Source organism: Chroicocephalus ridibundus, chromosome 8, assembly GCF_963924245.1.
Source record: "Chroicocephalus ridibundus chromosome 8, bChrRid1.1, whole genome shotgun sequence".
NCBI classification, from domain to species: Eukaryota; Metazoa; Chordata; class Aves; order Charadriiformes; family Laridae; genus Chroicocephalus; species Chroicocephalus ridibundus.
The window spans coordinates 12,613,032-12,629,580 of NC_086291.1; the positions used below are offsets into that span (position 1 = coordinate 12,613,032).

Genomic DNA, 16,549 nt, shown 5'->3' on the forward strand with positions numbered 1-16,549 from the left:
ATACTGGAGCTATATTTAAACCAGTTTGCTGGGGACTGAAAAAGGTTTAGCTGCAGCTATACAGAAATCGGTGTGGGTGTTTACCTGGCTTCTCAGACAGACAGCTTCTGACACCCAAGTGAGCTGATCTAAAGTTAATTCAGACAGACCTCTGCAGGGAAGAAATGCTCTTATGTATAGGAAGCTCAGATATTTCCTGTGGTGACAGAAAAGTAACCAATAAATCTGACTGGAGAGGAAAAACGCCTGCGATGAGGATATTTCTTTACCTCCTCGCGTGCATCCGATCTAAGGCCTGTTCACTCCAGCACCCACCAGAAACACAACAGTGCTCTGCTCTGTCTTACAGCCTGTGGCAGGAAAATGCAGCCAGGTTTCACAAAAGGTTGAGTGAGTTCAATTACAGAGAAATGCTGGAAATGAGCATCTTATAGTCTACTTTGAAAATACGAATGAGGCAGAACTTGCTTAAACATGGACTTGCTGATAGTATCTGTGGGTCACCTTAAGAAGCTAGCTATTGCCTAATCTGATGGGCACCTGCCAGCTCCATGTCTTTCTGATGAACAAATAGGGATTTCAAGATTAAATTATTATCTGGGGCAGTCCCGGAGGGGTAAAGTGCAAAGCTACAAACTGAGATGCTGAATTATAGATGGGAGCTCCTCCCATTTCAGGGAAGCCAGAGATGTCTTGGACAGAAGGGACTAAATATGTAGGGATAAGGTCAAACGAGGTGTTTAGAGAGAAAAATCTCCTCCTGTTTGCAGGGGCGCATGGTAGCATTTCTCAGGTCACCCTCTCTCTAACCACACGCTGCTCCCTGTGAGTGGGTTCTCTGCTGCTCCGACGCAAAGGCCTTGGGTAATGCTCGAACCTCCCAAATCCTCCAGACACACAACTCCTAGCAACACAGTCACAGCAGCAATTAAATCAAACTTAAACCACCCCTCCCCCCCCAAACATTAGTACCAAAAGGGTTTGTTAAGAGTCATTAGTTCACCCTTCCTTTCAGACCAAATTAATGGATTCCAAAGCATCAAACTTACCTTAATGAGGAACAAGAGTGCAGCTGGGTATAGAACATGGCAGAACAGTCACTTCTACATGGACACAACCTCACCATCATAAAAGCACTTTCATCTAATCTGTCGTTATCTTTAGAAATTCAATGACCTCCGTTTTAAATAAAAGGCATTAGGCTGACAGAAATCCTCTGGGAGAAGCCAGAGAGCAGCATGTGGCTTCTGTTTGCTCTCATAGAAATGTCATCTTTGACATTCAAACAGGACACATATATTTTAAATAATGTCAAGAACATTCTTAAAATACCTCATCGGGACTCAAACAGGGGTGGGAAGAGGGGTGGGGGTGCGGGGAACTTATGTTTCATGAGATGGATGGTTCTTTTCACAGAAATGTGTTCGGTTCCCAAGCAGGACGTATGGAGCATCCACGCGGTTCTGGTGCTGAGTCACTAATGTCATCAGACAGGGCGGCAGGCGTGCAGCGAGCGCGCAGGGAGGCCCCGGGATGGCTGCGCGCTTGGCGTGCACGGCTGGCAGCTCAGAGTGCTCGGCTAGTTAGCATTCAATCTGTCATTTCATTTTAGGATTTGCAGTAGAAATAGGAGATGAAGAAATAGTTTAAGGAGCTTGTAACATCACAGCTGTCAATCCAGCGTTCCAAAGCGAGGAATGACAGATATATAAGCCCATTCATATCAAAATAAGGTTTGCAGTCTTTTTCCCTGACCCAGATTTGCTACCGAGGCAACTTAATGCAAATACACATCAAACGGCAATTCACATTTATTCTAAACTCACTTAACAGGAGCTGAAAACATTAACCCCCAGCAACAGAACCAGTTCCAAAGAGTCAGATTATTAACTTCCAGCAGTGACTCAGGAAAAAGGGGGAGGAAAGGGGAGAAGGGGGAAAACTGAACGAATGAGGTCGTGTTGATTTGTAGGTGGTAGTCATTCTGTCGAGAAATCCAGGGGTCAGTCAACAGGGGTAACCAAAATCACAAGAGAATTCAGAAGGGCCTTAGCATGTAACGCTGATTAACACGCTAAAGTTAATCTAAAGGGACAGCTTTGAGTGTTTAGGCTAGAAAAGACAACACTCCAATTGGAAAGTCATTACTGGTGCATACAGGCTGTGAAAACTAGCCAGGGAGTGCGCACACTGGGCTGTCAAACCAGGGGTGAGTATAATTAATGAAGGCTTAAAGCAGCCAGATGTGCTTATGATTCATCTATTTAAAACAAATCTTTGTGCCGCAAAGGAACACTAGCATGTCCAGCTCAGAAAGGGGGGTCTGGGGCAGCGGTTCTCTGCTCTGCCGCAACATTAGAGGGTTAGCACACTTGAAAGGCAAACATGAGGAACACAAACAAAAGTGCTCCTTATCCCAGAGCCAGATTTGCTCAAACATTCAAGAATTTATCTCCTTCTGATTATAGTTTCATGCCCGTCAGCAGCAGCAGAGAAGAATTTGACCGTTCTCTTGTGAAAATGTTACCTCCTTACACTTACACCAAAGCAATCCATCTAAAACTCCCTAGACACAAAACCTCAGAGGCCACAACTGCGCGAGAAGTTCAGAGACTTGCAGGAGCTGCAGGAGACATCCACCCTCATGTGGCTGAGGCCAGGGACCATCTTCCAGTTTGCAAACTTTCCGTTGAATAACCCCCTTTCAACAGTGCAAAATCGCAATGGATGAGTCTACAAGAAATCACGCTAAAAACCAACCAAAATAAACACACTAGTGGGAGAGTGCAGATGAGCAAGAGCGCTGGCAGAGTTAGGGCTGAGAGTAAAAGCTGGAGATGAGAAACACCAGAGGAGAAGGGACAAGGCAGACAGGAGATGGAGTGACGTGACAACTGGAGGCACATTTCAGCATTCTTACCTCTGATCGGTGTACCACCTGGTGAGGTAATTTGAATGCAAATAAGATTAGAGAGAAGCATTAGTACAAAGAGGAAAGGAAGAAAATTATAACTAAAAAGCAGAAAGTTTTTTTAAAGCTAGAATTTGTATTAGCGCGACAGGAATAAACAAAAAGAAACTGATGTGCAATAAAAGTCAGAGTGACACTCTCAGGAGGTTAGTAAAGCTCATCGCTTCCAGGAGTGCAGCATCCAGCCCTGCATCTTGCCATTGAAGCCACCACCCTCATGAACGGGGGCCGAACTAAGCTGCCGAGGTGGCATTGCTGGCTGGCCTCACCACTTGCATTCACCCAACCCCACTGTTCAAGCAGTTGAGATGGAGGACACGTTGGGAAGATGGTGCAGCGCCCCTTCATTCCTCATACAGAACAGGGAGGGGGTGTCCTGGGGGCTGTGTGACCGTGACTGTGCTGGGCAGGAGGGGTGGAAAGCGCATGGTTGCGGGCGCTAGGTGCAATATTGCTTTGAGGTTAGAATGACCAGTGGGACAAAATCTGCTCGCTTAAAGAAATTAAACTAAGGGGAGAGTGTAACAAATCAGTTTTGAGCGATTCTCCGCAATCGCATAACCCTTGCATCAGGTTCCCTCTGGCAAAGAAATCAGTGTCATGCAGAATTAACTTTACATACGGAAATATTCCGAAACAAAGTAGTTTCTGGTAATGTAACAATGGCACACTAGCCAGAGCTCTGTTGTTTCTGCCTAATTTGGATGTTGGCTGGTGAAAGGAATCCCTACCCTCTTTATAAGGCACTAGAGAGAATTTTACATGCTATAATGAAGAGTATCTTATAAGGAGGGCTTCTCTGGGAGTGAGGTTCAGTTTTCCTGTTGCAACGATCTATAAAGGTTTGTTTTATGAGGTCAATGTGTTTAGCAAGTGGAGGATCCACTGGTCAGTGTCTTGAGTTCAGCGTACTATCAGTAACGAAGCATGACTGAAGGGGAGACGCTCCAGCTAGGCAAATTGGCAGGGAACCCTTCTAAATCCCCACTTTTGTCCCCTTGGTCTTATTTTGCACATATGAAGGCTGTTAGTATAAGGGAGAGATTCATGCAGATCGAATCTGTAGGCAGTTCATGGTATGTGTTGGTTTTATGCAGATTTGTAGGATCTGAATACCAAGCACTTACCAAAGAAAACTGAGGAGTTTAAACAGACAGAAAAACAGGGTTAAACAGGACACAGTGTGTCAAATCATGTTCAGTGTATTGATTAATAAATACCAGTATGCATACAAGAGTGTCGTGTATCTCAGATTTACAGCTCATTCCATTATCCACAACAATGATCACTCAATGGGAAAGAATGACAGAAAAGAATTTCTGTAAATACAAAGAAGGCACATTTTAAGCATGTTTAACCTGCCTCTTTAAAAGTAATTACAATATTTATACTTATTCTTTTTCTTTCCTAACTACCCTTCCTTAAGGCAGAGTCCTTTCTCTAAGCAGGAGCAGCAATTCAAACTATTCTTTTCAGCATTTTCCTCTGCCAAGATGACATTACCCCATTTTAACTTTATGTCTGGTTATATTTTTCTGACGCTTTCTATCCACAGATGACTGAAGCATCAGGCAAGATCCTGCAGCACTGAAGTTGTGGGTAATCTCTCTCTTGCAATAATAAATCTGCTGCTTATTTATCTATCTCAGTAACTACCGCTACCCTTGACAGAACAGATATACCCAGAGATACGCGCATGGAATAGCACAGCCACGGAAAACAGGGTTATTTCTCTTTGCCTGTTTGGAAAGTTTGCCAAGTGATATTTTTGTTCTGTTTGGTCTAGGGCCTCCCTCCTCCTGTCCCGCTCTCCTCCCTCTTCCCGCCCCCCATCCCTTTCCACAATTCTCAGAGTTAAGAAAAGCATCACCACAGTGTGTCACTTCCCATGGGAATGGTGCAATGACTTTGAGCACAAGCCCAAGGGGCAAAAAACAGAACTTCCTTCTCTCTCATCTGGCTGAAATAGGGTTTGTTGTTCTGCCCTAGAACTGAAAAGATTGCAGCAAATCTTTAAATCTACTCCCTGTAGAGGCTAAACCCTTTCTCTAATACGCAATTGTCTACACAGAGGTCTAGGAGCAACTGCATACTTGAAGCAGATTCCCTAAAACTTAAGTGTGACCAGCTCATTTTTTCCTGCATTAAATCCCAATCCTCCTGGCCTCCGAATGTAAGACAACCCTTGTGGGAGCAGCACAGAGGCTCGCTGTATTTAGCACAGTGTTTGTTCTGGGTCTCTCTCACCTTTGCAAAGTTAAGACATTCACTCAGAGGAGACCATAATGGAGAATGCATGAGGCTTTTCTCTTGGACTCCAAATTTCCTCATCCAGAAGAAATAAAAGTTCCCTTCATGTCATATGACAACACATCTCTGGCTGTTGTCCTTTCAGGGTGTGCCTCAAAGGGACCAAATCACAGCACAAAGGCCACAAAGTGCCAACATAACACAGTCCATCAAGTGATGGAAGTGCCATCAGTTGAATGGTTATTGCGGCCAACTTGTGTCTTGTGATCACCTGGCTGCTTTATACAAAGGGCATCCCAAGATCAAACTTCAAACCCAGTTCTTTGTGTGGTTTAAAAGGTTTGAAACACTCATAAGGAAGGAGAGTTTATTTCCCCTTCATGATAACAGACACTGAATAATGCCCTGTACCTTCACTTCAGTCAGGAACGAATGCTGACCCTGACATCCTCTGTGTACTGGAAGCGCACAGCCAGGTGCCCAAAGCAGGGCAAGGGTGACACACTGGAAAATCCCATGGGATTATTTGCATCAGTATTTTTCAGTGTGGAGGAGAGGCTTTGCTGGAGAAGAAACTTCACTGTGCTGACAAACTCACCCCGCACTCATCATCACACCACTTCCCTATAGCAACCTAAACGTCCAAAAAGTCACTCCAAAGCAACATCAAACAGAGAAATCAAGGGTCTTGCTGGCTGCAACTGGGCAGTGCAACACTGAATCCCAGAGAACTCCAACAGCGCTTTCAGCTATTTCCTGACATGGTTTTAGGGAAAACTATTTTCAGAAGTGAAAGTACTATAGAAAAGACTGGCTGTTTGCCACCAGTTGCAAGAGGGAGTTATGTGTGGATACCACCACTGCTGTGTGAGCCTCACACAGCAATTCCCAGGTGTGTAGTATTGGTTCTTCCAGGACATAAAACTTCAGCTGCCAACTGGTTGGCCACAATATTACTTCAACCCTCATCCAGTCAGTCCTTTCTGAGAAAGCATCCATCCTTGTCCTGGTTTCCTGATCCTTCTGGATAATACTCCCCAATCCTGATTTTTGGGGCTGTTCTTATACATCTTGTCCCAAGTTGACGCCCACCTGATGTCTAGACTCAAACCAGTTTCTTGCCAGAAGCTGAATGTCTTCTGCTGGGTACTGATCGCTGGCTATCACCAGTGAAGCAGGATATGGTCATCACTGCCATTTCACAGGGACAGTCACCACCTCATTTTGCAAGTTTGTTCTGTGCACTTTTTATTTCCGAATAAGTAGTGGTTCTACCTATAGGATCAAGACTAAAATGAAAATACTTGCTGGTAAATCTGAGAGCATAAATGCAGCAAGGTGATCTGATGAGTCGGCTCCCATTGCTTCTTTGTTAGAGGCACCTACACTTTTCCAGAGTAACTGAAGTCACCTGCAGAGCTCTCTCTAACACTTTACTTGCAGTTAATTGCCTGAAAGACACACCAGGGTCTAGGGCATGGTTCCATAACTCTGTTAATTGTTGGTGATTAACAGAGAGTGGTACTTCTTCTGAGACCAAGTTCTTTATGAGATGAAAGATGACAAGGCTCCCCGAATTTCTGGAGTTTCCTTACATGGCCAAGGTACCTGTATGTCAACATTCAGAATATTTATTTATTCTAATTTGACATTTTGTTCTTAAGTTTTCTGAAGAGCCAGGTGAAAGAGCAATTCTTCAACTATGAAACTCACAGGAAGCATCCAAAAGCTTTGAGAGTATGAATACCATCAGAGTGGCTTTGAAGTTTTCAGGAGCTTGCAATCCAAGAATCTTTCCGGAAGAACTGGGAAGCATCAGTACAATCTGATCTATATTGAGAAAGCTTCCACCCGCATCATCAACTAATTTTAAAACACGGTTAGAAGTATAGCACTGACCCTTGCTGCCAGAACTCATATGTACATCGCCCGCAATACTACAGCGCCCAGAGAGTTTTAAAATCAGTTCAGCCAAACAGGTTTTAAATGAGTTAGCATGCTGGGGAGGTTTGCCAGCCTACCGCCAGCCTTAGATCCTGTGTCAATGACCGGGAGGCAATGACTGAAGCCATACAGCCTGGGGGAGAACAGGGAGTTGTCCCGAGTCACTGCATTTGCAGAAAAGCAGCCTCTCCACAAGAGGTGGGAAGTATTAGCAAGAAGAGCAAAGGAGAATTTTGCTACAACCATCATGAGTCAGAGACCTTGCTTTTGCCTTGATCTGTGATAATGGAGATGAAAACCTGTATTTATTTGTGTTCTCATCTCTAGAGCAATTAGCCCAACACGTACTGGCAAAACTACCCAAGAGCTGGACTTTAAAACATTAAGCATTACTCGGAAGGAAAGATCTATGTATTGAGGAGAAAGGGGGGAAAAAAGCCCTCTAAATGCAGAGTTATGCTAACTGTCAGAAGGTTTAATGAGAAAAATGCATATACACACATATAGATGTAATTAGTAAATGAGGGATAGTAGGACACAGGGAAGATTTATAAACTCTGTATTTTCTCCTGACAAAGACACCAGTCGTCTGGGGTTAAAAAAGCCTAAGATGACGGCTTGGTTGTTTTAAACCACAAACTCTCTCGCACCTTGACAGAAGATGAACAGACCTCTAGAAACTAATGTTCGGAGCCCCCTTGGGCACATGATCTGACTGCATGCAAGTTCAAAGACCTGCCTGAAGCCCCCAGAGCACTGCCAGCCCACATAACTGTGAGTGTCAAAAGAGAGCACCTTTCCCAAACATGCTGCTTCTTTACCTCTAGCTATTTATTCCACATTAGGAACCTGAAGAAATGAAATCATCCCTCAACCCCTTCTCTAAGTCAGACTCCAAAGCTGCTTTGACCTTTATGACCTATATTTAGTACAACTGAATAATAATATATTATGTACTCGCTGAAGGTCAGACACTCTATATATGCAATATTGGGCTCACACCGTGCTGTAGCTATTTTAACTATATTACATCTGTCTAGCTTTTATTGGGTTTTAATTAAATGAAATTAAATGAGCGTATATTTAGATTGAGATAGTATAAACTGACATTCATGCAGATATGCCAGGCTGGCTGTAAGATATGATCTTAATGGAGCAGAGACTTTGCAAACTATTAAACTCTCCCATATAATGAGGTATCTATTTAAATACTCTTCTTTGAAAAACAACTCTGCCCCACTATGGTGTGGTGCTGGAGAGCTCAATTAGCACCTTGCAGAATGGATCAGAGACTGCCTAACCCATCACATTGCTCACACAGGGTGACTGCAGTCAGGTAAGTCAGGCACTTCAAAGTGCGGGCCCTACTTTATATCAACTACAAATATAGGAAAAAGCCACAAATGTGAGCAGGGTTGAATCTCTGGCCCGTGAGAAGTGGTCAACTTTTTGCTCTCCACTCACTCATGCCAGGGTGGAGCAGAGCCTTGGTGAACCCTGGCATCCTATCACCAGGTCCCTGAAAATAAAACTTCACTCGTATTTGGAAGTCGTTTGCATTGAACTGTGGAAACCTCCCTTACTACATTAGAGAGCTAATCAATTTCTTTTGCGAGTCTGAGGACGTGTGCTGCTCATTGATTTCTAAAAGGTTCCCTTGACACCTCCCTTGGTAATTACTGTGTCTTCAGCAAGCAGCCAGCTCCAGAGTTTGAATCCCAGGTGAAATATTCAATTGAGATGTTGCTCAAGAACAGCGAATAGGAAGCAAAACTTGGACACTGTGACAGGGTTTACTAGTTTGTTTTTAAACTTTCTATCTCACTCAACTTGTGAAGCAGCTGGTAAAGAGGCAGCCAAGTGCCTGTGAAAAGGAGGCTGCAGAATGTACAGCAAGTGCATCAGGAGCTGCCTTGCTGCTCATTTATGGTAATTTCTGATGCTGATTTAGTCAGCCATCAAGTGAAACACATCCATGTGCACTTTCCTATTGCTGCTTCCTAAAGCTTCTCAGAATAATTAACAAGTGTGATATTTTCTTTCAGCACAAACAGATCAAGATTAAACCATGTTGTGGGGGAGATAAGCTAAAGGTCACCAGGAAATTTCATAAGCTATAAATGCATTAGTATAATTAGTGCTCACTGGTACATCAAGGTGGGATCAGGAGTGTCAGGCTGGGTTCTATTTTTGATGAGAGTGATGTCTCATTACCCACTCCCCCAAGTACAAGCCTACTTCTTATCATCCAAGCATCATCATATTTTTGCAGAGGGCTCCTGCTATGGGGAAATGTGTCAAGACGTTCACCTTGCTAGGAGGAAGATGGTGTTGCCCTGGCAGCAGCACTCATAACAAATGGCTTTTGAGTTCCCAGAGATACATCATGGCCAGGCAAGGCAGTCTGCCTCTTATTTAAGTGTGAGACCTTCCTAGACCAAAGTTGTTCCAGATCTGTTCCCTTCTGTACTTCCTGTAGGGTACTGTGGGCTTTTTTCCCCCAGATTAAAACTGCTGTGTAGTGTTGCTGTGCATTGTTAAACAGCCACTGCAATTCACGCTGGGGAGCTGCACTTTAACAGTGAATAAAGTAACGTTTTATTTTCCTTAATTCTCTAATGGGCCTTACAGTCCTGGGAGACAGAACAGTGCAGCAAAAAAACAAGGGTTACTTGCTAAAATGAGTGCATTCTCAGACACCCACAAGGACTAACCGTCTGTATTTCAAAGGCTAGTATCTGGCTTATCAAACAAAAAAATAAAAAAGAAATGGTGTATTTCAAAACTGTGTCCACCTTCCTTCAAAATCCATAGAATTGCTGCTGCTTGGATTTTTCTTTATTCTTGTGGTGTCACATAGCAAGAATGATAAAGATCTCAACAGAAAGCAGAGCACTGTCTTGCAGAGTCTATGTAAGGAGTGAAGTGGTACGTGGCCACCGATTGTAAAATCTCAACCAGTATCTCATTGTCCTGTGCTTTGCTGTCCTGTGATTTTCACTGTGCTCCCATTAAAAGTTTCTGAGGCGTGTTGAGTTGGTAGAGGAATGTCTGAGCCTACCAAGGATTTGGGCAATGTCAAGACGGTCTACCGAAGAAGGAATCCAGGTGATGTTCCAAAAGGCACGTCCACGCTAAAGTCTCCTTTTAATAAGCCATGGTATCCTGCCAGAGAGGAACATCTCCAAAACTGTTTTTGTATTGCAAAAGAAACAAGCTCAAATCAAACTGACATTTGGGTTTCGAATTGCATTTAGCATCACAGGGAAAAAATAATAGCAGCAAATATAGAGAAAAGGGAGAAAGAGTGAGAAGGCAGGGAAGGCTTACTTGCTTTGCTACCTTACCCGAGCGGAGCTGCTTGATTCGCCCATTGCTAGTTGCAGTGTCAACAGGCAGGAAGTCCTTAAACCAGGAGATTTCAGGATCAGGGTTACCGCTGGCAGCACAGAGCATTGTGGCTGTGCGAGCCTTTTCCACCACCTTTAGCTGCGGACCCATGTCAATGGTCGGGAAGCCAGCTGGGAGGTGGTCTTCTGCAAGAGGAAAAAACACACAAGGTTAAAGAGAAATGTTCAGGGGTAGCAACAGGATACGGTTGTAGTGACAGCAGTGCCGTGGTACAGCATCTGTGCCTCTGCTGGAAAACAGCAGCCTGACTTCCCTACTGAGAAGGTTTTCAAGCCCTTAAAGCACATTAGGCTCTATAATGAGCATTCATTACACCAATAGAAGCTTCCACTAAATTTAACTCCGTTTAAATCAACTGCCTTGGGAAACGTCCATAATTTTCATTGATACGTAAGCTCCATCTATTGTTGTTAATAATTCAGTAAAAGCAGGTATTTGCCTTTTTGTGGGAGGACTCAGTTGAAGATAACAGACAAACACAAAGCCAAATAGTTTGAGGCATCTTGAAAAACAACAGCTAAACAATAAAACCCCTCAGAATGGTCCAGAGAGGCCCATTTTCTCTTTTTTTGACTAGGAACATTCTGTCACACTGGTAGGATAGACTGTAAATCTCTTTCTCATGCCCCGAAATCTGATTCAGAAGGCTTTTAGAAAATAATGAATGTAAAGCTAATGAGCCACATTCTGCTCATGAGCCGCCTCACCAGACTGTGCGGTGGCAAGCTCCTGGTGCATTTTCTGGGCTGCACAGAGCAAGAGAGGTGTGTATGAAACGACCAGTGCATGCTCTGGCATGTCTTTACTGAAATACTATGAAACAAAGCACCCTTGTAACTGCTAAAACCATTCATACAGCAGGTATGAAAAGAGTTAATTGGGTTTGCTGCTGCAGAGCGCTCAGGTAGGCTGGGTGGAATACATTAGGCAGCCTTCACTGATAAGCCAAGGCATGCTCCAACATCGTCATTCAATAGCAGCTGCAGAACAGAGCTCATTTACTCATTCTGTGGCAAGATGTACTGTACTCTGCTAAGCCTGAACTGCAATCAAAAGGACATATTTTTGTAGAAAAAAAGAACTTGAAGAACATTAAGAAGCCTTTAAAGCACCAGAAACTCAATTATTTTCAGTATGTTTCTTTTTTTCCTTGTTTTAAGGGAACTTAGGCAAACCTTCTTCTTTGGCAAATCCAATTCTGCAGGGCTCCCAGCTCACTGCAGTGTTTAAACAAACAAGATCTCAGCATCTTCCCAAGTCCCAGAGGAGTCTGAACTTGCTGCAATCTGATTTTTCCTGCTATCATCACACATCTGGAACCGTACCCCTCACTCCCAACAGGAATAGGCCACCTCAGGTGCTTCCTTCTACCTGTACTGCCACACCTGGCAGCACAGACACAGCCCGTGGTGGCCAATTTTACATATTTCTCCCTAAGATCTCAGGAGAATTCCCAAGACCGTTGATTTGTTTGCAAATCAAGACTGTAGCACAAGGCCAACATCTGCTGTAAACAAAACAATGCCCTGAAATACTGTTTTTCTGTTTAGATGAGAGTGTCTATGAAGCATCCAAGGAAAAAAGGGTTCCTGATGCTTATTAAAAGCAACAACCACATTTTGTCTCCCAGACCGGCCTCCCTCGAAACCTCTCTCACCATGAACAAACATAAATGGAATTTTTTTTTTTAAATGAAAGGTACCATGAAAACTAGTGCTTTTTAAATTTGCTCTCCATTGATTTTCAAAGACAAAAGGTACATAGAGCTTAACTGGAATGACACCAGAGCTAGCATTCAATAACAAGCAACAGAAGCACTCAATACTGAGCAACCACAATGCATACTCCTACATGGCTGAAAAGAAACTAAAGAAGGGTATACACAGAAGTACAGCATGGTGTAGATTGAAAACCAGAGGAAGATACATAGGAAAAATGGTAAACAGTGACATTCCCTTGGATCAAGGCCAAGTTTGCCTCCTAAAGTGCGGCACCTTGCTATTTATGGTATTGAAAGCAGATGTTTACTCTGGGGAGGCTGAAACCCTAAAGTGATCTAATCACCATGATTACCATTGACAATCTTTTCCGGTTTGTTCAAGATTTTACAAAGAATGCACTGAGCTAAGTATCACCCAGTTAACTTCGTCCAAAGTCTGTGTGGAGGCTTAGCACACAGCTAAAAGCAAATCTGAAACCAGCATTTGTGCAAGAAATCTCTTCCCATCTGCAATGATCCTTTGCCCACAGACACGACAGAGATCAGAAAATCCTTCACAGTGCCTGACCCACAGGCACGTGACCAGCCTGCTGCACTGGAGGTGCAATCAAAATTAGCAGTTTGTGAATATAATCTAACCTTGACTTCACTGGGTACAACAGAGAGATTACAAAGACCTGGCAGCAAAGCCACCTCCGCCATACTAGAAATCTTAGATTAAACCTTTTCTGGACTCCAAAGAGACATACAGCTCCGCTCCCATACCATGCACCCCCTGCAAGCTCAAGCCATTATGGAGCCCAGACGGGAATGCTGGGCACTCAACACCTGCACAGAGGGCACAGGTGACCACCATGTGTTGACCCCCATTCCCTGTGCTGAGCTGGACACAGACAGGCACAGGCAGGTGTGCAAGGCTCAGGTGGTGCACAGGCTTTTCCCTCTTAACTGCACACAAGCCCCAAAACTATAGTGGCAAATGACAGCAGTAGAGAACCAGTGCATGCTGTGTAGTCAGAGCCACCGCACGTTCCCTGGGCTAGCATTGGTACTGGTACAGCCCAGCTCCCACACACGCCTGGAGACTGAAACCTGCCTATCTGCTATGGCCACATCACCACCAAAACTCAAGCAAGCAGCGCTGGCATGCCTGCATCTACAGATGTGCACAGGCAGCAAGGACTTGTTTGATCCCTTGTCAATCAAACATGGAAGCAACATTGGCGTTTAAGAGCAGCAGTGTGTCTCCAGGAGGCTGCAGTCCCAGGTCACATCACTGTGTGATGAGATGCCAGGGGAAATGTGACAACTGGTCTCTGATGGCACCTCGGACACAGGGAGGCTGGGGTTCACTTGCTATTAGTTCTGAGGTAACTCTAGGGGACCTGCAGTGGGCCAAGGTCACACTGTCTGAGGCTCAAGATCAAGGGGAGGATAAGCACCTTCTCCGGAGGTGATCCAAGGGCCTCAGGTGCCCATACCATCATGAAATGGGGGACTCAACTACTGCAGGTCCTCCCCTGGTACTGTGTGGCTCTGGCACCCCCTGAACCCTCCTGGAGAAGAGTGGCTGTGGAGAAAACAGAGTTGGTCACACCACAGAGCACAGCTCGGCACAGGCCCGCACCTGCCCTGTTGGCAATGCTCCTGTAGAGATAATGGGGCTTCGTTCCAGCCCAGCTTGATGTTGCTGACTTCACTGGGACAGCAAGGGATGTCTCTGTGTTCTAACACTACAGGCGACGATAGGAGTTCAGAGCTGTTCTTGCCTTGCCTTCCCCTCTGGCAAAAGTCTAATCTAGGTCTAATTATGAGGCTCAGTCATGCCTCGGCTCCTTTCAGCCCTTGCTAGCTGTACTAACTTGTCCGCACACGGAGCTCATCAGTAACAGCTATCCTCCTATTCATGCCAATATGTGGATACCCTTATTCTAGAAAATGAGTTTGTCAGCACTTGGTTTTATTCAAGGGTAGCTAGTGTGCTTTTAATACACGTTAAAACAGGCTATGAATCTGCTTTCAAGTGCAGACTATCTAAACAACTTACTCTTTCTGGGTTTCAGATACTTTCAGAAACCATGTATCTCAGGCAGGCATTAGGTAAGAGCAAGCAAAATCTAGGCACAAGCAGGAGGGTTTCTGGCATTGCAAGCTCTAAATCCCTCCATGGACTACAGCAGCAGAAGTGGGAATGACAGGAGAGCAGGAAGAGGAGAGAGAAGCAGAAGGAAAGGAGAAGGAAACAGTGAGAGAGAGAAAAAAAGAGTGGGTTTTGCAATTACAAACTGAAACTCAGAAAATCCATGACCAGGCTGAGGTCTTGCTAGCAGCAGTCACCAAGGAGCCAGGAATGTCCCTCTGGCGTCTAGCATGACAGCATGTGCAGAGGATATCTCATGCTCACTTGACAGCTCCCTTTGCTAATCTCCTTTCTGAGGTGACAGAAATCTAACCTCCCTTCTCTTACAGCTCTTTTGTGACACACATTTACCATCTTTAAGGGAAAAGCTAAGGTAAGAAACCTTTCCCACAGCCCCAAACCAGAGCTGAGACCTCCTTCAGAGCAGCTGCAATTACATAGCTCATTCACCAGCTCCCCAGAAAACCACCTATCTTGAGGATGCTGCCGTGAGACACATACCCCTTGGGGCGTCCTTATTTTCTGCATCACTCCAAATATCAAGTGATGATAAGGAACATGGAGGCAATCGCAATTTATGTCTTACAAGAGGCACGGATCAGCCCCAGCATGGAACGGTATGTGGATAACAGCTGCTTACAGAAAAGGCCTGCAGAGGAATCTGCGGTGAGCACAGCTGTTGATGACTGAATCCTGCAGGATTACCCCCAGGATAAAACGCAAAACTTGTAATTTCTCACAGAACAGAAAAGTTGGAGGGGTTAGGTATCAGGTTCCTACTACCACAAACACCATACAGCACTCACTGGTCTTGTAGCTGTGCAATTGTGTTTTGGGGGTCATATCATGACTTGGCACATGTAAAACTTTCCCCCTACTATTGTGAACTTCCTCTGTGTCAACGTAGGAAACAGTATTTTAGAAATGATAGTGAAACCTATAAACACGTTTGTGGGAGTCATGTGTCATATTCCTCTTCCTATAAAAGCCAGGCCTGTGTAGTCACTTCAGTCCAATTGTTCAGACTGCTGAGGGAGAGGAAAAAAAATGATACCAAATAGAATTTGGAAATAACAAAAAGTAGCTTTTCTATACATTACAGCTATAGCTGTGAGGTTAAATCTCTTACAATCTATCCAACCCACCGCACCACTGGAAGGGGTGTTCTCAACTCATTTCAAGTGAGACATTGGGCCTTATCCCCACACAGGGCTGGAAACAGTTGATCTGGGCCACTGGCTCCTGCCAGCCTGCGTCAGCTGAAGAACTTCCAGCCCAACATCAATTTTAGGGGCTCAGTAGGGATGATTAAAACACAAAGCTGCTTTGTTTTCAATTCTGCCAGCTATCTGAAGCCACTCAGGAGCGTGTGGTGCTAGGGACAAGCCAGGAAATGGATTGAGGGCAGAGAGATCTCCGATAAATGTGTTTGACTGTGGTCAGCATTGCACTGGAGCAGGGTACATGTATCAAAAGCTATTTCCCATGTTCCCTACCTATTCAGTGAGGCAGGCTGGAATCTCACCAAGTTCAGGTCACCAGGGCTGAACTGATCCTGGTAAGAGGTAGTGGTTTGATGCAATATAACAAAGGAAGTTGCAGGGGTAACCCTTGTCTACCGTCGGACTCATATTTGGTGGATCAACGGAATTACTTTACAAATTTTACAAGCTTCCAAATCTTCCTTTGAGACACTGAAAGGCATTAGCAAATGCAAAATTATCAGTGCAAGGAGGACAGCTTAGGTAGTTGGCAATATTAACTAGTGAAAGATGCAAGCCAGTAAGATCGCAAGCACACCACAAACCAGGACATCTATTTGCTGAATAAACAGCCCTAATTCCTTCAGCACAGGTTACACAGCGCGGCTATTCAATTACCGCAAGACAATCCAAAGCAGTCGAGCAATCCAGCGGCCCAGAAGAACAGCATCATTTCACATAATAAGAAAACCCTGACACCGCTCTGTCCAGGTTCACCTGAAGCTGCACAAAGAACATTTTATCAGCCATTTTGAGGCAACGCTCTCTTCCTGCACCCTTCTTTTTACAAACGCCCCCTAAGAGGTCCACCAAAAATATTATCCAAATTTGTGGTCTCCAAAGGCTGCCCA

At 44.5% G+C, this 16,549-nt stretch overlaps 1 protein-coding gene across 18 annotated transcripts in view; it reads right to left on the reverse strand.

The window, feature by feature from the left end:
• The window catches only part of PTPRF (protein tyrosine phosphatase receptor type F), a 396,994-nt gene that overhangs the window by 99,455 nt on the left and 280,990 nt on the right, over positions 1-16,549 (reverse strand). For 11 of the 18 annotated variants that reach the window (XM_063344836.1, XM_063344839.1, XM_063344838.1 and 8 more), the window contains 2 exons: positions 10,513-10,701; positions 2,921-2,938 (listed from right to left, as the gene is read on the reverse strand). In XM_063344836.1, the coding sequence (XP_063200906.1) occupies positions 2,921-2,938; positions 10,513-10,701 (207 nt within the window). The remainder of the gene's footprint in view (positions 1-2,920; positions 2,939-10,512; positions 10,702-16,549) is intronic. The other 7 variants (XM_063344846.1, XM_063344844.1, XM_063344841.1 and 4 more) reach the window with 1 other exon arrangement.